Genomic DNA, 25,673 nt, shown 5'->3' with positions numbered 1-25,673 from the left:
TTCAGCTTTTTTGTTGATTATTGATTGAATCGCACGCAAAGGAAAGGAAGTGAAATGAACTCCCATCTTTTAAATTAACAAAGAGAATCACAGAATTCTTTCACCCGTCTGACTGTGATTGTCGTTTTTTTCTGCAGCCTGGCTCTCGTTCTGCCCAAATACAGCGAACACTTCATTCAAGCTAAGCTGGGGGACGACATGAAACAAGCTATGTGTGAGTATAGCGTCCACCCGCGTGATAAACAGTGTGCAAACACATCAATCAGACCCGATTCCGCCGGTGCCTCGCAGCCAACTCCCATGCATACTTTCTTGCGGGTCGTACTCTGGAGTATCTCCACTTGTTTTGTATTACTTGTTCCCTAGCTGGAGCCACAACCACTCCTTTGTATTTGCTGCTCAGATCAGCGGATCCCCACTGTGCTTTTCTTCTGTAGTGTAACCCACTGGTCAGTCGCCACACACTGCACTCCCACACACACTCCATCCAGCATGCTTCGCCTTCTCCCAGGCCCAGCCCGAGCGCTCGCTCTTTTGATCTTGTCTCACATTTTGCTCTCCTCTCGCCTTCCTCGCTCCCCTCTTCTAACCCTCCCTCTGGCTGGGAAGACGACTCAACCTCCTACACCTCCTCTCCCCGCTCATTATCGCCTCTCCTACCAAATGTTTTCTTCTCCTTCTTCTTCTTCTTCTTCTTCTTCTTCTTATTCTGCACTCCACCCTTTTGTTATAATTCCATCTCTCTACATCTTCGTCCTTCAGTTCATCTCCCCCCCCACTTCATTTTCTTGCGAGGTAACACTCTACCCAGAGTCGACAGACTTTACTTTGTTTTCTCTGTCTGCCTCCCTGTTTTTCCCCCCGTCTCTCTATCTAATCTGTAAACCTGTCCTCACCTCGTTCACTTTATTCCTTCCTAAATTTCCTCTCCCCCTCCCCCTCCCCCTCCTCCCCCGTTCCTTCGGCTTATTTCTCCCTCGCTCTTGTTTGTGCTCTCAAGGCTGTCTCGCTGCGTGACACACTCTGGCTGCCTCTCCTAACAGCTCAGAACGCAGCTAATAATCGCAAGGACAAAAAAAAACCCGTCCGCATATGCACATCCTGTCGCTCTTCATAAAATTCTTTGCATTTTGATTCTGATGCAACTTGTTTCTCCCCTGTCTCCTTCCTCCACGCTGGGATTTTACAGCTTCTTCTTGGGGCAAGTACTCACTGTTCTGTGTCCCCTGTCTCCCTCTTCAAGTAGGATGCTCGTACAGTGCACAAGCATGTTTGTCCTTTATGTGTTTGCATGATTACACATGGATGGATGTAATGGATGGATGGATGGATGGGTGATAGATGGATGGATAAGAATGCTTACCCATGACTTTACAGATGCGAGGGTGGATATCTGCTTTGATCGGGGGGGGATATAATTAGACGGAAAACACCGGATTCAGCACATAACCATCTGGCTTTAGCGGATTCCTCTCAACTTTGATGCGTCGCCACAAAGCATAAACGGCTAATGGTGCAGTTATTCCAACAGATGAGATTTTGACTGAGCGTCCCAGCCCCTGTATCACTCCCTCTCTGCCATAACGAGTCTGTCACCGCGCCATAAAGACTGTCAGAACGTTTACAGGCCTGTTAAAGAAAGTAACACACCATGCCTAGCTGCTGCAGACTGCTCCGATAGGGAGCTTGGGACTCTAAAGTTCTCCGTACAGCCGTATAGAGTTTCACAGTGGAGCCAGACCACCAGTGCCTCGATCCATCTTACCGCTCCCCTGCAGTAGGTGCTTCCCGCAGCCACTTGTCCTCCTAATGCATTCGAGTGTCCCCGGCCGAGGTTGTGATAGATGAACGCGGGATTTCGTTCATCTACAGGGCGAGAATGCTGCACGTGTTGAATGAATGAGCTTAAAAACGGCGTTGAGGAGAGTGCGAGGAGCAGGAAGAAAAGCAAAAAAAAAAACGAGAAAGAATGTATGTGTGAAAAGCAATTGGACGTAGAGACACCCTGCCCAGTCTACAGAGACGGAGGGACAATGAATCTGCCCGTTACGTTTTTATGTGAAGGACGTTGTTTCATCCCGCACCAGATTTCCATGACCCCGAGGAAAGTCGGCGCTCGGGTAATTTTTTTCGCAGACGGCACCACACCACTCAATATATTTTAAAGGCGATGTCCAAGATGTCTTCATTTTAAGAGAGCAGTTGAATGATGGCCGTCGATGCCTGTCATGTCATTTATGAGATAAGAATTACCAGACAGGACTCAAAATGAAACCCAGAGCCAGGAGCCGGACGAGTGGAAGGATTTTTTCTGCATTATTTTCTGTGTGTTTACGTGTTGTCTCCTTGCATGACCGTGCTTGTAGAGCCCCTGTGATCGTCTCCCCGTTCTGCATTTCTTAAAAAGTGCACTCGATCTTTTTATTTTCATATTGAAAGTTTGTCTGTGCGATCTAATAATCTCTCACTGCGGTCGCACTGGAGTATTTTTATTACCTACTGTGGGAAATATTTACAATTCTTCAAGGTATGACATCATTTGTGGGATGATGAATGGAGTTTTATCACCCTTTGTCCTCCCTACTTTTTCTCCTCTCCTCATCTCTCTCTCTTTCTCTCTCTCTCTCTCTGGGGTCACAACAGGGCAAGAAGGCAAGTATCTCTCACTCAGTTACTCTCTCTCGCCCCCCTTATTGCGCCTTCATTCGCGCTTTCCACCTTAATCCATCACCTCAGATCTGTCCAGTATGCGCAGGTTCCACTCTGTGTCCGTGTATCGCCAACTTCCTACATTTTTAATATGATCACCCTCTTGTGTGTGTCTGGATTTCATCGTAATCATCTCACGGCACAAATGCCACGGATTTGACGTCAGTTTCATAAATAGAGATCACACTTGTCCAAAGTCTTATGAGCTTAAACCAGGTGTTTTCCATGTTTTTCAAAAAAGCCATGGAAACCATACAGCTGGAGAGGTTCGATGAGTACGGCTACACCTACATCGCTCCGAGGTGAGTGATCCCGACACAATGCTCCAACACGGCTGTCACAACACAGGAAGGAAACAAGTGTCCGGGATTGAAACTGATCGATACTCTTTCTTCAGGGAGTACTGCAAAGAGCTGAAGTTGTCACCCAACAACACCGAGTTTCTCCTCGACTTCAGCCAGTACATTGATAGAAACACTCCAAACGCATGTGAGTCACGCTTCTTTTCTTCACTGCTGCTCATTTGCGCTGGTAGTGATGTCAGTTTGCGGCACTGTTTTGCACTCATGTGAGTGATATAATACCGCAGTGACCCGCACAATGTCGCTTAAATCAATATACAGTGTTTTTGCATTGCATTGCTTACAGTAATGAGAGTGGAAGTTTGTGTGTTTGTATACCTGCATGGTACAGTGTGTCTTACTGTTAGTAGTCATGGTGGAAATTCCCACTCGCGGCGGTCAGCATCTGAAAGGTCACAGCTTGACTTTGGTCAGCAGGATCTGAGCAGAGTGATGTCAGCCTGATCCACTGAGTTTCCTAGAAGCCCGATGCCGTCATGCTGCACAGTGACTCACGATGCTTGATTTGTCATCATCTAATGGATCCTTCTTCCTAATATGGCTGACCACCATCATCCAGCTAATGGATCTAGGCATCCTTGATCCATTTTAACCTTAGGGGCAAGCCGCACACTCAGGCATTAATGCCGCTCTTAATGCTGTTTGTGCAATACGTCGGGGCGATTAGTTTGTTGTGTGTTTATGAAAAGGTTTGGACACTCGTGTTATTTTAAGAAGCTCTACTTTGTTTATTTTTATACAATCTATTTAATCACAAACGTGGTCCCTAATCTAAATTGCAATCTTGTTTCCTTGATGTTAAAAATGCTCATGAGTTTCTCCATTAACAAAAAAGTATTGTACTAGTTTTAGTATGTGGCGCAATTTCCCCGTCCACCACACCGCTAGTTATATCTTGCATCGCATTATTCGCAGTACTAGTACAGTTCCCGTTCCAGACATGCTGCTTGTGATCTGGTAATGTGAGGGGTTTACAGATCCAAACTTAAGCCTACTACTGTCTAACATGTTCGATATTTAGGATTAAAACCTGGATGTCACATCGGTTTCGTCTGAACCAGACCAATTTGAGAGGCATCCTAAAGTAGATTGGATGAACAGTTCTCTAGATACAGTAGGCGGACAACATGCCGAAGACAGTTAGATGTTGCACAAGGAAGAGCAACGTGAAGCGATTCGTCCAATCAGCATAGCCATTTAGCTTTGGATCTGGCAGTCAGTAAGGTGCGGACACCTTCAAGGTCCCGCCCCTACTTGGCGTTACTAGCTCCCAATGCGTCAACAGCCAATCCCTCACGCAATACTTCCTGCTATCTGCCTGTCCGCTGGTACTTAGGGAAGATCTACAAAAACATATCCTCCTGATGGATGATCTCCTGATTAGTGACCTCCACCTCATTTATCTGAAGACAAGCATTTGGTTGAACACACCTGCTTTTTTTTCTTCAGCCAGACTTTCCCCCACACATACATTAAATCACCAGTCTTTAGTCAGATGTACTGAAAAACAAATGCTGTGTTAAGAGCAGTGTTTAATGGCGCATCAGTCGTCGTTCTCAATGTGAGTCAAAAGTGTGACATATTCACCTCCTCCGCCCAGGTTTGTATGTAAACCCCTCTAAGCACTGTAACTGTGGTGTTTTAAAGTGACTTGCCTGTAACCCGCAGGTAACGTGTCCCTGGTGAATCGACTGATCCTGGATGCCGGTCTGACAGCTGAACTGGTCAAACTTTGGAGCGAGCAGACAGTGTGAGTGCTCAACCTTCTGAAGCGATGCTAAGATATGTTTCTTCTTCTATGAAAATCTGCGTTGCATGCGTACCCTGCGTCTATCTACCACCGTAGCTGACACTCGCTTCGTGTACAATCTTACTTACTAACCGAGCCAGAGTTTTTTTTTTTTTCTTTCTTTCTTTTCCACTCTTGGCAAATCGATCACGAATAACTAGCAAAATGTGATGAAAGCAGAGCGCAAAATGCATATCACACCCAGCCACCCAGGGCTCTGCCAAGACATGCTGTTTTGAGAGGGAAAACTAAATTAATTACAGCAGTGCGTCTCCTTTCATGGTATATCCACTTGTCTGAAATAATCTGAGCGCACACTTACACACAGGCCGCAGGGTATCTGTTTAACATTAGGACATATAGAGACAAGGGACTGCGGGCATAAAACCATTTGCGTCACATCTGCAGCTCGGTGTCACAGTTCACAAGCGCTTTTCTTCCAATGTGTGCGATGTTTGATTGGCCGTTGTGTTTTTTTCTTTTTTCTTTCCATGTTCTCAGGGATGGGATTGTGGCCAGGTTTGTGGCAACAGATGGAGGAATCACAAGAATCTACCCGAGAAGGTACTCTCCCCTCCGTCTTCCTCAGTTTCCTCTTCTTCTCCACGGCGTTTGCGCTTGGCGCAGTAAAATAGCACGGGAAGCCCTGCCCAAATATCTGCCGGTGTGAACGTGTGAGATGAAAATGGATACAGACAGTAATACTCTTAGGTCGATCGCTTTTGGCTGCTTCGCTCACCTGCTCCACTGGGTTATTTTCTTCCCCCTGAACACAGAGGATTAGACACTTTCGGCTGAACTCGCAGAGCTCGCCGGGCCAGAGAAGGGACACGGGTCGAAGCCACAGATCCAGCAGCCAAACGCAACTCGTTTTCCCTCAATTTCCCCGCTGCTGCTGCTTTTGTCTGAACTGCACTTGGGGGTTCCGCTCGGTCAGAATATAACATTCCAACCGAAGATGGATGCTTATTCCTCCTGACGATAAAACATGAAATACAATCGGTTATTGCTTTTACTGGATCATGCCCCCGACATATATCAGCCGGACTGGGCGTGACTCTTACTCCGATGACTAACATTTGGCTGGAGATGCAAATGTGAATTGTTCAAATAGATCAAACACACTTGCTTTGGTGTTTTATGCCTATAACGGTCCGTATATAATGTTACGTGACCGCATTAATGTCTTTCAGTGCCGGGGAAGAGTGGACCGAGAACCCCGAGACGTACGAGTCCAGCTTCTACAAAAGGACCCTGGACAATGAAATTTATATTTTCACAGCTCCATCTTTCAACAGTAAGTCTTCTGATAGGTCCCAATGTGTGTGTGTATGTGTGCATTAGTCTTTGTGCGTGACGCTCTTCAGTGTGGCCTGGCACCGGGCCTATCCTGCTCTCTGTTGTTGGACGTCATCCCAACCCCACTGGCAAAGATCACACTCTCAGGCCTCTGATATCACTCTCTTTATCCTTCGCCTTTTTCCCGCTGCGTCTTTCAGCGATCATCCCCTCCTTCCCTCCCTCCCGCCCGCCCCGTACACTTCCTGTTATCTGCACTGATCTCTCTAGCAGACACCAGGACAGGCAAACGTTGGTGTAATGGAGCCGTACGTGCTCACAGCTACACTTGACTGGATTAACACATGTACTGGCTACACAAGACTCCACTCCACGCACATAAATTACAAGCAGCTAAAAATGTACGGAATTCCCCCCACAACGGGCGGCGATTGCTTACGTTCAACCGCGATCCGCATTCTCTTCCATGCACTTTTAAACATGATTTCGGTTTAAATTGCCACGATTATTGGTCCCCCTGTGTAATCCCTTTTTCTCAATTGCAGCGGAGAGCAGGGAGCCTGTTTCTGAATCAGGTATTCTGGTGAGCAAAGCGGTCGACCTCACAATTGGCGAAGTCACGCTCAAACCAGCAGGTCGGTCTTCCTAATACCAGAATGATTGCCTCTTGTGCTGCAGGAGAAATGAAAAAGACTCAATAGCTATTCATAAAAGTTGTACCCCTGCCTGTTTTGTGGTTTTGTTCCGCAGTGGTGGGAGTGAAACTCAATATCTCGTACTGGATGAACATTTTCATGAATGCTACACTGAAGGCGAACGTAAGTCATGCTAATAGTTCTTATTTGCATCGTGTACTCTAATGTTGACACCTTCTATCTGTTGGTGTAAAGTACTCATTTCTCACGTGGCCGACTTTTTACCTTTCAGTGCAAAGATGAGATCTGTGGCTGTCTGAGGAATGACAAGGTACAGCGCCGCAGTTTACTGAATGCAATCTGAGAACTGAGAAGGCAAAATCAAAAATGCATATTGTCATGGTGTGAGTTCAGAGTTTGGCTAATGTCGCTGGTAGAACTGTCTGCCTCCTCTGAACATAATGAATAGAGCTTGTGGTGCTCTGAGTGCCACAAGCCAAGTGCCGTCTGGTTCCATTATATCTGAGAGGAGGCAGACAGCTCTCGGTCTGATATTGCCAAATCTGGGCTCCTCACACCAAAACAGTCCAGGGCTGAACAGTTCCTTTACACATATTGTTTCTCATTTTTTCTAAGATGTTTTTCCTCTTATCACGGCTTGATTCAAAACCATCATGACTATACCTTTGCTCCCTTTTTTGTCTAAGCCTGGTTAGCATCTCTTGTTGAAGTCCTGACAGTTGATGTATGATTTCAACAAAAAATCATCATTTTCATTTATTGCATCTGTTCTTCGTCCGACACTGCAGCAAGTAGACTGTGTGATCCTGGACGACGGGGGATTTCTTCTCATGTCCAACCAAGACGAGTACATAAACCTGGTGAGCTACCGCTAACCATTCATTCACCTCTACGTGACCACGAACGCCTCGCCTATCTGCCTGTCATTCTCCAAATGATCAGCAAGCGATCATAAACCATCACTCAATAAAACTTCTCCAGACACATAGTCAGAAAAGTTCAAATCACAGACTCCGCCAGAGTTCATAATTCTTACTTCTCTCTACCTTTCGACGTACCTTTCAGCTCCCCTCTCGGTTGTCACAAGCATCCATCAGCGTCATATAAAGGTCAAATAAAGGGCTCATGACTCGGTTAAGTTATGAGAATGGCCTGTTAGCTCCGAGATGCTTGAATCAGCTCATCCAAATCTCCAGTAAAGTGAAGCACTAGCCACTGGAGGAGGATCAAAGGGAAAGTTCTGAAGGGTTTGAGTCAGTCATGGAGGCTGTAGTGAAGTCAGTCCCCCGTGTACGAGAGAAGTCAGCTCTGCCGTGTTAACTCCACTCTTTCGGGCTGCTTTAGGCCCCTGTGTGTCAGTGGTAGGATATACAGTGGGTTCGGAAACATTTCATGTCAGTCACGATGGGACATCTGCTGTCTTTGATCCGTTCTACCATAACAATGTCTGGCAGAGAGTTTACAGTCCTCGAGCATTTGCGATATGAGCACTCTCATATGTCTTTTTTTTTTTACTTCTTGTTATACATTTGGTGTCCGTTGGGAGTGTGGCATTATCTTTTCCAGTTGTCCGTACGTCTGTCCGATTCTCGATTACTCAGGAACGCTTTAAAGGAATTTCTCCACATTTTTGGCACAAACATCCACTTCTACTCAAGGATGAAGTGATTTGATTTTGGTGGTCAACAGTCAAAGTCACTGCGACCTCACGAAACACATTTTTGGCCTTTACTCAACAATAATCAGATAAAAATGTCAAAGTATGATACACATGTCTGATAGGACAAAATTATGGATTTATGCCATTTTTTTACCAAGAGGTCAAAGGTCAGCTTCACTATGCCATCATAATACCCTGCAAAATATGTTGTGATCGTTACTCAATGCCATAGGTCAGGGAATAGCAACTCGACTGGTGCGCAGAGGCATAGAAATGCAAAGCAGTCATTTGTGGCTGCTTTGAACCATTGTATGTAAGATTTGTATTTTATCCACAGCACTATGAACCGTGGCAGAGCCCTGAATCAGTTCTATGCCACTCTTCTTTACATACCATCTTGACATTTAAGTAGAACTACAATTATTAATTGATTAGCTGTCATTAATTCTCATAATTGATTAATTGGTGTTGGTCATTTTCTGTTTTGGCTGTGGACAAAACAAGAGATTTGAGGACAAAGTCTTTTGCTTGGGATACACTGATCAGTGTTTTTCACCACTTTGCAGCCCAAACATATCAGCTTATGAAACATTTTCATGCAATCTATATTCTCTGCCACTTAGAATAAGCCTTATTCATCCCAATGAAGGCTGCCCCATAAGAAATTAAACCAATCGTGGATTGCTCATCAATAGGTTTTCTTAGTTGACTATAACTTTAGTTGGCTTAGTTGACTGCAACCATGGGCCTATCGATATGTAACCTTTATTCTATATTAGACTGGCTTCACCTTTAAACTTCTCTATGGTTATAACATAAGCCTGACTGTCTGTAGAAGCAAAGTGTGACTCCCTTCCCTTCACAAGGACTGTCACAAAACAGCTGAATAGGCTCATCTAAATTGACCATGCATGTAAGTTCAAATTTTCAGCGCGGTGATGCGCAACGGTGAACGGCTTAAGCCTCTAAAGCCCTGTCAGAGGAAGTAACACGCAGCGGTATGGTTTGTTTGTACAAGCTGAGTCTGACACTGCTTTTATTGTTTGTTTGTTTTGCCCGTGTGTGTTTGTGCGTGAACCCGTCTAGATAGGTCAGTTCTTTGGAGAGGTGGATCCTGTGCTGATGATTAACCTGGTCAACACCTCCCTGTACGCCTTCAACAAGACCTATGACTACCAGTCTGTGTGCGACCCAGAGAGAGACAGCAAGGCTGCAGCAGGACCGCGCTCCGTCTACGTGGTGAGATGCTGATTCACGCAAGCTGTCAGATAGCAGTCACCCTCTCGCGGATAATTATTGACATGTTTATGCCTGTGCAGTTACTCAGCCCTACTACGGTGGTTCCACGCAGAATGACTATCATTCTTCAGAAGCGCTTTAAGAGTTTACCTACATTAACTGAAGAGGCTTATCGTTGACAACAGTGTGTAGCTCAAAACCAAGGGCCATCGCAACAACCAGGCATTAAATAGGAGCGGTCACATCACAATCAGTGCATTTACCAGATCTCTCTATCTTTCTCTCTGCAGAGCATGCATGAGTGACAGTAGACAAGACGAGTATAGCAGCTAGTTAATCGATCGCAGATGGCGCTGTTCTCTTGAATGGATGAAAAAAATATAAACTGCTAAAATGGGTTGCACAACATATCTGGGCCACCCAAGTAAAATATATGTGTGGGAAACACTGCTCCAATTACGATAAGATGACCGATAATTATAAATGTCTTCTGTTGTTGTTGTTGTTGTTGTTGTTCTTCTTCTTCTTCTTGTTCTTCTTGTTCTTGTTGTTGTTGTTGTTGTTGTTGTTCTTCTTCTTCTTCTTCTTCTTCTTCTTCTTCTTCTTCTCTTCTTCTTCTTCTTCTTCTTCTTCTTCTTCCTGACCTCAAACTAACCTCACAATTTGGCTGAATGTTATAGTCTCTATTTACGGGACGTTGAAACAAACTTATATTGAATCTTGATTATTCTAGTTTCTAATATTGTAATTGTATTTCCGATTTTTTTATTATTTCTAGATTCATAATAGTATTTAAAAAACAGCCTAATGAAAGAAAAAAAATTAATTGTTATTATTTTCTGCTCGATTTTGAATTGTCTCTTCCTGTCCGTCTCCAGCCTACCATTGCAGACTTGCTCAGTATCGGCTGGTGGGCCTCCAGTGCTGCCTGGTGAGTTTTCAGGTTCTCTGTTTTGCTTTCTTGCACTTTTTTTGTGTTTGTTTCTGTGTGCGTTTTGGAGTGGGAGTACATTTGTACTTTAGGGTAGGCGTTTGTTTGGGAGTGGGCTCGTGTATGTTGTTTGAGGGTCAGTGTAGGACAAGGGCAGTTACACAACATTACACTCCACCGCTATCGGTTCCGACCGTCCAACTGCGATATAACCAGATTTTTTAAAATAGGAAGACTGATGTGTCCCTCGACATTTACATCAGCAGCGACTCGAGCCCTAAACAGATGTGTGGTTGTTATTACACACTGTTTGGCTGTTCAATGTAAATAAGTTAAAGATGGTCCGTTGACTCATCCGTGTGACTCATGTTTTTTTCTTTTCATTCGCTGCGTCTAGGTCGATCCTCCAGCAGCTTTTCTTCGGCCTCCTGTTCCCCAACCTTCTCGAGGCAGGTGAGGAAACTGAAGCTGCGATTGTGTTAAAATCCAACCATCAGCTTTTTCTTTTATATGAGGTCGATTTTAATCCCATCACGTTCGCAGTAATCCCTCACTGTTTCTTTATTAAACCCGTCTCTTGTTTCTAGCGGAGTCAGCAGATGATGACATACCAGACGCCATGTTTAAGGAAAGCTGCATTACAGAGCAAACTCAGTACTTTTTTGACATTGAGGAGAGATCCTACTCAGGTAACCTGGACTGTGGAAACTGTTCCAGGTATGTGAGTGTTTTTTTTTCTTCATGTGAATGTTTGTGTCGAAAACACTGCATGTGCTCCTATTTTAGTCCACTCTCGCTGTAAATGGGAAGTGTTGTTAAAGATATTCCACCTCTTACTGTATCTTCTTCCTGGACAGCCTTCTGTTTAATGGTCTGCAGGGATGGGTCCAGGACAGGGGTTGGTTTCCTGGCCTATTTCTGTTTTCCAGCCTGATTTCAGGCAGCTGTGTTCTGATGAGTTCTGATCAGACACAGATTACCTTGATCTGTCAGTGACCGGAATTGCAGAGGAAGGCACAAAAGCTCTTTTATCTGTTTTTTCTTCCTTCGCTCTCTGGCTTCACTTCAAACTCGCCAAAACACACAGTCACAGACCACTTTGCTCCAAACTCCTTCTTTTGTCAATTTGGGCTGTCGGAGGGGGTTAAATATGGCTGTAATTACTGGGTGTTATGAGTCCCACGTGTCTGGTGCTTTACTCCCCAATGTTAACGACTGTAGACACAGAAACTTTCATGACTACCATAAAAAGCTAATCCCAAGGGGAGAGAGGAGGTATGACTGTGTACACATGTGGACTACTGCACACATACCTGCGTATGTCTGCATACAAACACTCTTTATGCAAATGTGATCCATTGTGGATAATTTGCATGATTTGCATTTGCATTAAACCCCCTGCACCACAGGTGTACGGGAATGACTGTGTGTGTGTGTGTGTGTGTGGCCGTGTGTGCTTTCCAGGATGTATCGTGCCGAGAAGCTGCCAAACACCAACCTAGTGTTCCTGATCACCGATGCCAAGGCGACGTGTTTGTCATGTGACCCCAGACCGCTACGACAGGCCGAACAGCCCTGTATCCTTTCACTCAACCCCCGTAAAAAAAAAAAAAAGATTTAAAAAAAAAACGAACGTACCCTTCCTTTTTACTTTCTGGCCCTCCATCCATCACCCTTATGACAGCGGGGCTTTAAACTCTCAATACAAGGACACACACCTAAGGAGCTTGCAGTAGGTCCCTGCTGAATGTCCACGGGTGAACAGTAAACCAGATGCACAGCATATGAAAGTCTGTCTCACATTACCCCCAGATTAGATTTCTCTGTTTAAATTCATCCGGGCTGCGTGATGCCATCAGGTTGAATTAAGGTTAAGAGGGTTAAGGTGTGTTCATGTGTATGTACAATATGAGTGTGCGTGTGTGCGCGTGCGTGTACAGATAGATAGACAGACAGCAATGAGTTACGGTCCACAGGTGGTTCAGATCTGGTAGCCAGAATCAAGGCCTGTGTCACAGGGTTGTGTTCCGGCGACCCGTTCTGGACCGCCTCTCGACCTTAATTCCTTTGCTTTATTTGGGCCGAGGTGAACTGCAAGCAGGCTGTACGGCCCGTCGCTGGGCCGGACCAGTTCGGCGATATGGATATCTGTTTGACAGATGTGCCTTGAATGCAGCTTCCTGTTGCTTCAACAGTACAGGTGTCATCATCAGAGGTCACCATGGGGTAAAAATGGGGGCCTCCAGCTGCTAACAAGGACACCGCTGGTATATATACAGATACACACACATATGGAACGGCTTGATTATGAGGATTGATTTAAATGGGTTCATCAGAATACAGTGTTTATTTTATTAGGGACACGATGGCAAGATGCAATCAGCAGCTCCATAACATATAAAGTAGCACAGACAGTGATTTCTAAGGACTGCCTTTCTTAATTCTTCTATTTCCATCTCCTGGCAGCCGTAGATGTTGATAAAAGATCAGCAAATATCTGGAAGAAAATAAATCAGGGGATGTCTAGCCAAGGCTGATGAGTTGGAACTACATGAGGATTTTTCATTGGCAGGGAAATTAAGAGTCAGCACATCATTTAATGGTTGTTTTTTAAGTGCTAAGTATACGCCGCTGATGGTTATCCACATTATTTTCCTGAGAGTTTTCTGTTCAGCCGAAGGTCCAGATCCATGCGAGCTGGCTCAGAACCCCAGATACCGCAAAGGGCCGGACGTGTGTTTTGACAACAATGAAAATGTAAGACGCAGCCACACATGTGCAGAGATTATTGCTGGAAGCAGCTCTATTAGTCAGACTTCACAGTTGGCCTCCGTCTATTTCTGTCTGGTTTCCATCAGCGCTCACACTGCTGGCTGCCTGCTCCTGCACTCTGATCCATACTTGATTTATTCATTCACTTCATTCTTTACTTATCGGTTTGTTATCGTCTTTATTTCATTACCTTTGCATGCACTTATCACTCAGTCTTTTTTTGCTTTCCTCTTGCCTCCTGTCGTCTCTCCACTCATCATCCGCCATTCTTGTGGTTCTGCATCCCCGCCGGCTGCTGCGCTCATCGGGCAGGATGAGCCCCTGTGCCCAATCAGCAGAGGTTCTCCACTGAGCCCCGCACCTCTCTTGTTGTTACTGATGCTATGTTCAGGGTCAGTGTCCTCACACGGCTCCACGCAGCTTCATTACTGAATTATTAACTCCTGTGAGCTTTACTGTTCCTTGGACATCGCAGTGCGCTTGGCAAAGGACAAATCAGGCCCTACTATGACATGCCAATCCCGCCTTGTTTAACTTTTAATATCTGAGTCATCGCTCACCAATTTTACAACCAGTCAAGCTCCTTTCACGCACATTTACATGATTTGAAAATAGCAGACTTATAAGAGTCTGGATTTATTTCTTTTGTTGCATGCCTGTCCCTCCTCCAAGACGCCATGACCTTTTTTTGGCATCTTGTTCTTCTGTTTTGTTTCTGTATTTTTTACAGCTTTTTACCCCAACAGATGGCGACCTTGGAAGTTAAAAGTGTGAAATCAATTTGATATAATAGCACCACAAAACTATGTGCAAATAAATCTGCAGCCGCAGTCTTTTTATTTGGCGTGACTGAAATGCTTTGTCAACCAAATTTACCTCAGATCTGTGTTTGTAAATATATAAAACAAATTATTCGGGGTTTTAGGATGGAGGGTTTCAAGGACTGCAGTGCAATATTCAGACCAGATTGAGACGGCATTAACTGTCCACACAAGAGATTCCCTTGAAAGGATCTGATGGAAGTTCATGTGTTGTACCATTTGGGCTAAATCAGTAAAACAAAGGAGCGAGGGGGCATAAATCATGTGTGAGATCACTGCATCACCACCCAACTTTGAACAGTTTATACGACGTCTAAATATTTGGAGAAATTATTTCCCATATCTTTGTGAACTCAGTCTTTCATTGTGTTGTAAAGGCGTAGATCACACACATAACAGGCTACTAATTCATGTGCCTCCGTGTTTATGTTGTGGCGAGTCTGTGGCCGAGGAAGTAGATGAACAGAGTAAAAGTAGGCCGCGTCCCTTTTCCTCTTTCCATCTGTCCCATTACTTTTGGCTGGGCTCCTCGTAGGAAGACAGTTTGTGTCCAGGCCAGTCCATTTTGTCACTGGTGTAAACAGAGGAAGCTCCACGTAGCTTTCCTGCCCTTTGAATACGGAGGACTCCCACCTCTTTCTCCCGAGACTCTGGCATGCACGGATATCCTGAATACTCCCATCAAGCACAGAAAAGCCACACAGTGTGTGGGCAGGTGCGTGTGCATAGACACACATGGAAAGCACAGCGAGGTTGGGAACACCTCTCGAACTGCAACGACTGTTCAGTATGGGAAATACGCTTGCTCGCTTTCTAGGCAAACTCGAGTTAGATGAGAAGACTGATACCACAGTCACTGTACGGTAGATTTCTGTTTGCTTAAAGCTCCTGTTAGTAAGACAGTAATACTGATGCCTCAGGTTTACCAACTCCTCACATACTGAAAGTTTTTGTAGGTCAGGGTAGCAACCATTCGAAAGCATCAGTATTTAACGAGTTAATCAAAAATCAGGAGCTTTAGAGAGCAAAACTGGAAACAGGGAAACAGATCTGGTCAAGACTCAACATAGACTCAATCCAATTTCCAATTTTTACCCATACCTCTTGTTTTCCAGCCTCCCGTTGCATCTGATCAAGAGTTTTAAGGGTCAGTGTGAACTGTAGCAACCTGGCTGCTGGACTAAAGTTCATCTAAGGGGCCACTGCAACATTGAAATACATCAAAATGAGGGACTGTCGATGTCGATCTAGCTAGCAAGCTAGGTAGCTGCCAAGACATCAGCAGACTTGTAGCGATTGTTTCTTTTATTATAAAGAAAAGGACCGTGATTCATTGATATGACGGAGAGTTCTGATAACCCTTAGTTTGAAGTGTGCCTCTGAAAAACCTCCTTCTGCCCTACCCCTCTGTGCAATCGGGACACCCTACCCCATAGCGTGAACAGTTGTAGGGCTAAGTATTAGGGACAAGGGTTGTAGTTTTCAATTGTTTTAAAATGTATTCCTAAATACAGACACTTTGTGCTAAAGTTTCAGGCAGAATACAAACCCAGCGCAACCTGGGAATCAATAACCTGCTATCTTCCTCCAGAATCGCTTTCCCCTCCCTTTCAGAGAAGATACAATATGATAATGAATTGCTAATTATTGATAGCAGCAGAAGCCTGTTGAAAGTAGAGCTAGAGACTGTTTATTGAACTTGTTCACGACTGATTCGTCCAACAGGAAGATGATTCTGACTGCGGAGGAGGGACCTGCCTAAGCCCGTGTCTTTGGCCGATGCTTGGGCTCCAACTACTGCTGCTGTGGCTCCTCACATCTTTGCAACACTCATGACCCCTACACGCACACACACACACACACACAGGCACACATCATCATCATCATCATCATCTCATCTCACAAGAGGCGAGAAGACACTTCAGTTATGCCATCCGGGACGTATGCAGAATATTTGCAACGAGACACTTTTATCAGCATCTCCATTTTCCTATGCCAAAGGGTGCTCATTCATTTCCTCCTCGTCATTTTTCCAAAATAGAGACACATTTACTGTGCTCAGCTGCACTCATTACCACGATATACTCCTTAATACTGGTGCAAGAGTAAGAGCTAACCAAACCCTTTAATTCTGCCTAATTTGTTTCTCTGATTTTATTTAGCAGAGGGTGAAGAGCTGTCCCACTATGCCAACTAAATATCATTCAAAGACTGTATGTTCACTGACAGCGTTGATTTATGTAGTCGTCGATATTGTTTGTTGCTTACGATATTATTGCGTATGAATCATTATGCTGTAATGACCGTTTATTTTTGGCAACCAGTGCAACTATGAAGAATATCCCTTTTTTTGTTTGGCGTGTTTTTTAAATGTACTGTACCTATCTATTTATCGACCATTTATTTTTGTAACTCCGGATCAACTAGCTAGGTGTTGTATTGTAGCAGCATGTGCTCAGTACAGAGCTAAACACAACACCGGTACTCTGACACCAAAGCTCCACACTACCGAGGACAACAGACATACACAAACCTACTACAGAGGATCTGCAGGCTAGTTTATTTTCAGATTTCCTCCGACGTGGGTGCACATCAGTATTCGGGTTACAGCGTTAGCTAGGTAGATAGACACCTTAGATGCCTCGCTGAGAGGTAAGAGAGCTCCCCGTGTGAATTTAACCTATTAGGATATTACTATTTCAAATGCGTTTGTGCTTGGTCTGACAGCTTTGGTTGTCTTCAATTTGATGCATCGAATTCCCAGTGCCTACTCAGTAGCTCAAACAGTCTGTTACCCGGATAAAACAATGCAGCAGAGTTGTATTCCTAACACGTATGCTCCGCCGCCTGCTGCAGTATAGCACAGAGGTTTAGCCCGTGCAGTGACATGTTGCAGAATGGGTCAAATCTGCTGCGGTCTGCTCTGAATTCATAAGGCCCACACACCTGTAGGAACAACCGGTGATTTTGATTGCGCGAGAGGAAGATCATTTCCCTCCACGGTCAAAAACAAACTGAAACCAGACTTGAGCTTTGCGTTCCAACACCTCTCTTTATTAGTCCTGTTTCTGTTACCTTTTTTTTTTCTGGATCTCCAGACTCAGGAGCCAAGATGACTTGTGAATGAGATCAGCATAATAAAATCGACTGTTTTCTTTGTTTTCCTCCTCCCCGCCACTCTCCCTCCTTCTGCTTGTTTCCTCTTTGTGTTGCTCTCTAAGTGCTGTGAAGCAGACGCTGAAGGCTCAGTGTCGAAACGCTGCAATGTCATGGGATGAGCTTGTTATGTGTTTTAAACGCTGTCTATGCCCAACGGTCAGCATCAGGGCCTGTTGGAGAGAACTTTGAGAATACGCTGGGGGTAATCATGCATTGCCTTACTTCACCATAAATCATAAAAAATCAAACAAAAATGTTTTAGTTGTCCCTTTTTTTTTTAGCCATTATAACGATTAAAGTTGAGTTCTCTCCACCTCGCCGTCATGGTGAACTGCTGGTGTTGAGTGTTCAGGTTATGCCTGTTTATCAAAAGTCGCGTGTTGACTCGTGTTTTAACCCGGGGGTCCCGTGTCTATGTGCAGGCATGTGCGTGTCCCTCCGATATCTGATTGTGCTTTAATACTGTACATGAATTTACTCTTTTGTGGAACTTGACTAGCCTGAATAAATTTTTGTATACATTTGTACACTAATACTATTTACTGTATAAAAGAGAAAATGGAAGGAAATGAAAAATGTTTATAATATGGTGTTGATTATTGTGCAAATATAATATATTCACAATAAAAGTGTTGTATTGTTATGACCCAAGGTGCTTTTTTTCCCCCCTTTAATTCCGTCACATCTGGCCGTGTTGCTTTGGCTCCAGTGGGAGAAGACCGAACATGTCATCCTTCCTGCAAAGAGAGACAGCTGCTGAAAAAGGGAAGTGCACTCACATCTGGGGTTTCCCTCTGTTTGTGTTTGTGTACCAAGTAGGTGCGGATGATTGCTACTGCGTCAAATAGACTGCACTTTAAAACATCAAGCCAAGACATAATCACTTAAAGCCTTCTTTCGTGGTAGGGTGTGGTCATAAGTGTGCTATGATGCACGTGTAACCAAGCTCAGAAGTGATGTCACAGTGCAGTGACTCACCCCCTGGTACAATCCAAAGTAACTGCAGGAAGGTGAGACGATTCCAAAGAAGGTCAGAAAAGAAAGATTTTCAGGGGTTGTCAAGTTACCCTGTAGTCAGATATTCATAAATATAATGGTCTGACCACTGAGTGTTAATTAAGTTAAATGAGAGGGGTTGTAGTCTCAAAGTGGCATTTTTAAATAAATATATGTCTACCTTTTTTTCCTTACCGGTAACAATTCTGACACTGTACAAATCTTGTAAAAACATGGTAATTTCCAGAAAAAAAACAAAAAACGTGATATTTTGGGGGAACTTCTGATGATTGATTAAGTATATATACACTTATAAACAAGAAATGCCAAAGACATTGAAAATTGATGAGTAACTCAGTTACAGATTTTCCCTGTTATTTTACATTGGACACGTATATTCACAAAATATTTCCGTAATTTAGTGGACTTTTCCTGTACTCAAAAAAAACAAAAACAAAAAAACAGGAAAAATATATAAATTAGAATTTATTGATACAAATAACAGATTTTTTAGAGTGTAGCTGAACTTTGGGTATCAGACTGAAATAATAATGATACCACTGCTAACAAAAATCTTTGTACGACTAACCCTTTATGGATGTTATGAATAAATAATGTGATATTGGATCGGTGCATGGGCTTTCCAGCCTCAGGTTATATCATGCATATCCATAATACGTATCCATCATATGCATAAATGAGGCCAACATTTTTGTATCCCAAGTAATGAGGTTATTTTAAATGATTTATATATTTATTTGATCATAAAAACACACTTGGCTGAACATGAGAGGCTATAGTCATCCGCATATTAATGTACACGAGAAGTACCCACCCAGGAGAATGCCTAATTGCTTCTTTAAAAAGCTCATTACCTAGTTGTTTCCTGTTTGCTGAGTTTTTCTTTCTTCATCCTGGAGTACAAACCAATACACACACACACACAAACATATGCATTTTTCACATGAGTACCCGAGTGAGAAGGACGACAGAAGCTCCTCCAGATGAAAAGCTCGACTGTATGTGTGATGACACAGCATGGCAGGGAGTTCTGACGGGGGTCCTCTCCCTGTGTTTCTAATTTTGTGATGCCTCTGGCAGCACTATTGACACAGGCAGCTCCGGAGAAGTAGAAAGCCAGATGCTGACATCAGAGTTGCAGCGTATTTGTACACTACTCGCGCTTTGCCTGATGGTATTTGTGTTTATCTGATGGTAATCTAAGAATCAATACCGCCGATAGTTTTTAAGTGGAGAGCATAAAGACGTTTGTTTTTCTTGGAGATGTGTCAGACTGGGAGGTCTTCGTATGTGTACCATAGAGTGGTATCTAAGGGGGAGGTTGTAACGGGATACTCTTGTAAATGGGGACGAGGTCGTAGCCTTTAACATGCCTGGCTTAAGAAGTTACAGACACAGAAAGCGACGTGACAAGTTCTACATCTCTTTTCACTTTGTAATTTTGTCCAAAAAGAAAACAAAAAAAAAACCCACAAGAAGAAAATGAAAGCGCTCCACTTAAAAAGGAAAGTTCCGTTATAAAATGGCAATTCAGTTGTTTTTTTGTTTTGGCTTTTATACAATGTGTGTTTGATTTGTTTCATTCTGAGCATCGGTGCTTTTACACATGACAGCTTACCGTCTTCATTGCTGACATATGGAGCTACAGTTTGCTGAGCTAATCACAGCTTAACTGAGTCAGTTCAACGCATGCAACAGCTTCCCTTTTTCTTTCCCAGTTCTATTATACCCTTTATATAACCTTTTTTTCCCCTCTTAATCGTATAGTTGACAGTCAAAAAGTGACAGGAGGCATGGTTGGAGAGCTAGAGGGAATGAAATGCAATAAAAGCTGCAGGCCAGGATCGAACCGTGGGATTGGGTTTATGGCGTTTGTCTCAGACCTCTGGCCAAACACAAAACAAGTCCATATTTTCGCCATGTCATTTAAACCATTTGTTTGGAGAAGAAAATGAAGTCAACCATTAAAATCATTACCTAATCTGTCAGCAAAACATTCTTTGTTCGTTTTCTTTTTCCGCTCTATTTTGGCCCATTCTTGTACTGTAGCAGATGTGAGCACGCGTGTAGAATTAGAACTCAAAGGGCGATAACAATGGAAAGTTTTGGTTCACCCTATCAAGATGATTGGGTTAGATAAATGGGATAAATTTGGGATTTGTTAAAAACACTTGTCTGCTCGGAAAAGTCCATTCTGACTCAATCACGCTGTTGATGCAATTGTTCTGGTATTGTTGTGATGTCAGACAGCACAGAGACTTACACAATAACGGTATTCAATGTGAGTGATGGCACTTGTTTTTTTTTTTTAAACTTCATTACCAAATACCACTTACGAAACACATTATTGGTGTTTTTCCTGTGGTGCTTTTATTTTTGCCTCCTGATGCAAAACATATTTTAGCGGAACACCATTACTGTTGGGTTTTCCAAAAATGCTCATTTTACCCAATGTAAAGCCTTAAAATCTGGAACTGCGTGACTCATTGGTGGCTGAGTTGAAGCCTGAGCACGACTTTCTTGGGTTTGTTCCACTAATTGCAGGATGTGACACATGAGATTGATGCTGCATCAACAACATGACCTGTGACTGGATCGGCGAGGATCAGCATGTCATTAGTAAAACCCCCTCTAAAGTTCATTAACATTACTTTGACAGTAACACAACATCAATTTACGTAGGTTTTTACCAGCAAGTGCTATTTGTAGAACTTGGTGACACTTTGATCGTACCATTAGTGCTTAATTTAGCCCCAGCGACATCAGCGGCCTCTGGGTACTCACCCCAGGGGCGATCAACCCAAGTCTGAATAAACTTCCCTCAATCTGGTAAATATAATGTGGTTTACATGAGCGGCAAGATTTTTAATTGGCACCATTTGTTTTTGTTCTTCTTAGTATTATGAAAACGAGAGTGCATTTCCTGGAAGCAGCAGCAGAGAGGTCACTGTTTTTCCATCACCATAAAACACAGCAGGGCAGGTTCATCGGGTCACTAAGGTTCTGACATCCTGTAAAAAAAAGTTACACCGGTCCCTTACTGTGCATTAAAGTCTAGTAGAGTGTTGTTAGTGACTGCTGCCTGATTGAGTGCATAGGCAAGTCTACAGTGTGTTTGCCCAGAATTGGATCAAACAGTATTTCTAGATTAATCTTTTTTGTGTGTGTTTTTTTTTCTAACAATTTTGGACCTCCTAATGTGTTTTGGTTGCAGCGAAAGGGAAAAACACAGAGAGCGTCAAATAAGTCCTTAATCACAGAAAAGAATCCTAAATAGGCTTCAGATATTTTCCTGTGATTGTTGCAACTTTTTGGCACCTGTTCTTACGAGCCCCCACCCAACCTGGCAACGACGCGAGCCAAAGAAAACCTTAAAATATATTTGCAAAAAAAATAAAAACGGAGAGGAGAAACGATGGCGTTAGACAAACTGCGGGTTGGAAAAGAACACCAAACACAGACTTGGCGTGGACAATCAGGAAATGCCGTTGGCTTTTTCAAACCCATAAACACAACCGCACACTTGTCTGTTCTCACTACCTTGTTTTTTCTCTCTGCTCTCCTCTCTTTCTAAGATTGTAAGCCTGCTGTGCGTGCGCCCGGGTGTGTGCTCAGTGTGATTGGCAGGCGTTACACTGGAAAACTTTGTCCAGGTGAACCGTCTCAACGGGACACATTCCATTCCGGCCCAGATTGGGGATTGATTTGTGGATTTTCTCTGTGTTTAGAGTGGGGCCTAACATACATTAACTGGTAACATGAGGTGTTAGATTTGTGGGGGGCACGAGCACTCGGCAAGGTTAAGGAATATGTGTCTTTCTCTTCGTGAGATCAGGTGTTTTGTTAAGTCTCTTTCATAATACGTTTTAGGGAATATGACATTTAAACCTTAAGGTGTTTTAAAGATTCCCTGTGAGTTTTTTTTGGCTACGATTAATGCTAAGGAGTAATGTTCCAACAAGTGGGTCCACCTTATGTTTAGATCTTGTACACGTACAAAAATACACATAGTTGGCGATGTAGTGTGCAGTCCTGCTGCCAGTTTTAAGCTTTTCTGCTGACTGACAGTCATCACGATATGGCGCAAAGAAACATAGATTTACCAAGAATACCACTGCAACCTAGCAACCTGTCACATTCCACAGATAACATCAGTGCATCAAATGATGTACGTCACATCGAGTACATAATAAACCTATAGTCGCAGAATAACCATTAGACACCAATCTCTGATGATATAAATATCATGTACATGACACATGTGCCAGGTACAGACTAAATGATGTAGAGACATTCATGACCCCCAGAGGATGATTTCTAAAGGGAACATATTTAACATGATGACTTTTGTTAAACGGCACTAAACACAAAAATGCAGTGGACTCTGTTGGGAATGTCGTTAGATTAGCAGGCATTTTGTTGTTTATGTTTGCGATAATGGTTTTAGATCTTTAAAAAAAACTTGATACTCATCCTCAGACAACCGTGAATGCCTCTATCAGATTATTTCCCCAATTCATTATATCTGACGCTGAGATATTTCACTAGATTTGTGATAACTTTGACCTGCTGTTGGCGCCAGAGGAAGAGTCAGAAAGTCATTGACATTCATCTTCATTAAGTGTATCCTATAAAAGTTGTATCCAGGCCTAAATCAAACAAAATATGCTCGCAATATGGACAAAATAACTGATGAAGACTGTGTATGAATGGAAACAGGATAGATCAACAGAGAGCAAGGGAGTAAAGAAGGTCACCTGATTGTGGTTGTACACACTTCTGGTGAGTGTTTTCCCGCTGGAAACTTTGTTTTGCAGGAGGGGTGGAGTAGTAAAACTTTAGCAGCTGGCTCCTGAGGACACCACGGAGTGATGTTTATGTGTTTCTTTGTGTTTTCATGCCTCGAGTTACCTGTGTGCGTGTCTGGCAAATCACTCAGGTGGGTTCTGAACACCCAGGCTGCATGCTGTACCACTTGGCCCACGCCATGTTCACCGTCAACATGTTAATTACACGTATGAGGTCTGACACAGACGCATGTGGGACGAAATGTACCTGCTGCCCCAGAGCAGCTTTTTTTCTCCCCTCTGCTCTTTAATTGTGCCGACTAGCCTCCCTCCCCTGTGTGTCTCCAGTTCTGCGTGAGTCATGCGGGGGTAAATTAGCAGTAAGCATCAGACAAGACAAGCTGACTGTTAGCAGATGTGTAAGAAATGAGGAAACACAGGTCTAGGCGCTATTTTAAGAGCCACTCTCCCCTTTCCCCTCGTCCTCAGGCTGTGTTTTGCTTCCTTCCTTGGTTTTATTTTATGTGCATGTTGAGCATATTGGACTTCTACATTGTGTTTTTACTCCAAGTGTTTCACTTGAAGCCAAATTCTAGATATGATGAAATGAAATGTGAAAAGATCCCCGCCACACAATGGGTTCTCTGAGGTGCATCTGACATGGTTGTCTGCTGGCAAAACTCCCTTCTCCCTTAAACATTCCAGAACATGTGAATATGCAAATAGTTTTCAAATTACAAGTTTAGCTGCTTGACACAAGATGTCCTCCCGAAAAATCTCAGCGTATGTGCAATGGAGGCTCGAGGTTTTCAACATCACTGCAGGCTGAATATTGGACCAGGATTGTCTTCCAAACTATTTGTGAAGTCACAAATGGTGTTTATAGGCTGGCCCATTAAAATCAGATTTTCAGTGAGCACGAAGAAACTTCCCACGTTCAGGAAAAAATAATGTGAAAAGAGCTTTTTAAGTGTCAGATTCTGCACATACATCATTCCACACAGTGAAGCTTCAACACTCAACAGTTTAAGAAAAAGAGAAACACACTTTTGGCTGGAGGGCGACTTCAAACGCTGGACTTTATGGATTTAAATTGTGTATGGGTGGTGACAAATTTTGTTTTACATCTTATTACATATCATTTTCTCTAATTAATAAGTCCAAAAGGGAAGGATCGATACTACTATAGACCACTGTGGTCAGCAGGGTCTCTTCAAAAATAAACACTTGTATCCGAAAGTGAGACAATAGCACGAACTGGTCCTTCCTTTACAATACATCACATAAATATATAACAAATATAGGTTGTGTATGTAAACATGGGCTATTCGTGTGTGTTTGCCAGTTTGCCTCAGTTTTTGTGCACTTTCGGGTGACTGACATCTAGTGTCAGAGGGCCGGCACAATAGGCTGCGTGTGGGATGTTGATGTGTTTGTGCGACACACTTCATGTGTACTGTGCTAGAGGATGTGTCATTTAAACAGTTATGGTTTGCGTGGATATACAAACTCACAAGGCCATTTTGTTGATCAATTGTTCCAAGGCTCGGTCGCAAACGTTCACATCAACACCCATAAACACAGGCAGGGGGCACAGACAAAAGGCTGGATGAGGACTGTGAACTGAATGTTGAACTGAAGCGGTCGGCGTCGCTCTGAGACTTTCAACATGAGAAATACCTTAATGCAGAGCGTCAGCTTGAAAGGCCACTGAGAAACTGAACGCCATTTCAGAAAGTGTCTTGTAAGTTTTACTCAGAAAAGTAGAAAAAAAAAAAGAAAGTAAAGTGAAAGAAGTCATGCAGTTTGCGAGTCACATCTGCAGACACGACAACTTAGATTTGGAATGATTCAGCACATCAAAGATGAGTCATCGGTGAAGCCCTGCTCTCCACTTTCTGTGATCGATGGTGTAAGTTTCAGTGTGTCAGTGACAATGAGGGAAGCAGTTGTTTTGCTGTTAGAGAGTGAATTATCTGAAAGCAAAATCAATGCCATATTGAGTGGTTTCTGGTTATGCTCCTCTCATTCTCTTTAAAGCTATTTCTATGGATGTGTCAGCGACTCAGTCCGCTAATGTGCATGATAATGAAGATATGTTAAAACTCCAGCTTTACTTTTGCATCTCCTGCCCGCTCCTCGACTTTCTTTTCTTTTTTTCAAAAATTCCCTGTCGCAATCGGAAAGAATCAAACGGAAATTCGAACGCGGGGCTGCGATGAAAAGTCTGGTTTAGCACACGTTTTTTATCCGATGCGGCCGTATTTCCAAACTGTTTGTGTGGACAGATTGTGTGCGCGCGTAGTTTATTTGTGTTACCAGTAACTGTCAGCAGATCTCAATTACAAGCAGTGACTACATCACAGACACTGACAACAGGAAGTGCGTGTTTGTTTAAAAGGGTGATCTCTTGACACAGTATCTGTGTTTACAGCATCCAGGGCCACCGCTGTCATCACTAACCCCAAGACA

The 25,673-nt window shown here is 43.4% G+C and overlaps 1 protein-coding gene across 5 annotated transcripts in view; it reads left to right on the top strand.

Annotated features, from left to right (window-relative positions):
* Positions 1-22,051, top strand: part of LOC115586402 (voltage-dependent calcium channel subunit alpha-2/delta-1) — a 72,449-nt gene extending 50,398 nt beyond the window's left edge. The window contains exons 22-41 of one of the 5 annotated variants that reach the window (XM_030425414.1): positions 138-214; positions 1,190-1,201; positions 2,644-2,652; positions 2,951-3,011; positions 3,107-3,198; positions 4,740-4,821; positions 5,362-5,424; positions 6,054-6,157; positions 6,705-6,794; positions 6,910-6,977; positions 7,087-7,125; positions 7,604-7,675; positions 9,562-9,714; positions 10,593-10,645; positions 11,043-11,098; positions 11,233-11,362; positions 12,110-12,222; positions 13,320-13,402; positions 13,730-13,809; positions 15,964-18,043. In XM_030425414.1, coding sequence (XP_030281274.1) covers positions 138-214; positions 1,190-1,201; positions 2,644-2,652; positions 2,951-3,011; positions 3,107-3,198; positions 4,740-4,821; positions 5,362-5,424; positions 6,054-6,157; positions 6,705-6,794; positions 6,910-6,977; positions 7,087-7,125; positions 7,604-7,675; positions 9,562-9,714; positions 10,593-10,645; positions 11,043-11,098; positions 11,233-11,362; positions 12,110-12,222; positions 13,320-13,402; positions 13,730-13,809; positions 15,964-16,000 — 1,474 coding nt within the window. In that variant the 3' untranslated portion in view covers positions 16,001-18,043. Of the gene's footprint in view, positions 1-137; positions 215-1,189; positions 1,202-2,643; positions 2,653-2,950; positions 3,012-3,106; positions 3,199-4,739; positions 4,822-5,361; positions 5,425-6,053; positions 6,158-6,704; positions 6,795-6,909; positions 6,978-7,086; positions 7,126-7,603; positions 7,676-9,561; positions 9,715-10,592; positions 10,646-11,042; positions 11,099-11,232; positions 11,363-12,109; positions 12,223-13,319; positions 13,403-13,729; positions 13,810-15,963; positions 18,044-18,106 lie in introns of those variants that run through there. The other 4 variants (XM_030425418.1, XM_030425416.1, XM_030425417.1 and 1 more) reach the window with 4 other exon arrangements.
* Positions 22,052-25,673: the final 3,622 nt, after the last annotated feature.

This window comes from Sparus aurata, chromosome 8 (assembly GCF_900880675.1).
Source record: "Sparus aurata chromosome 8, fSpaAur1.1, whole genome shotgun sequence".
NCBI lineage: Eukaryota > Metazoa > Chordata > Actinopteri > Spariformes > Sparidae > Sparus > Sparus aurata.
This window is presented reverse-complemented; position numbering and strand designations above follow the sequence as displayed.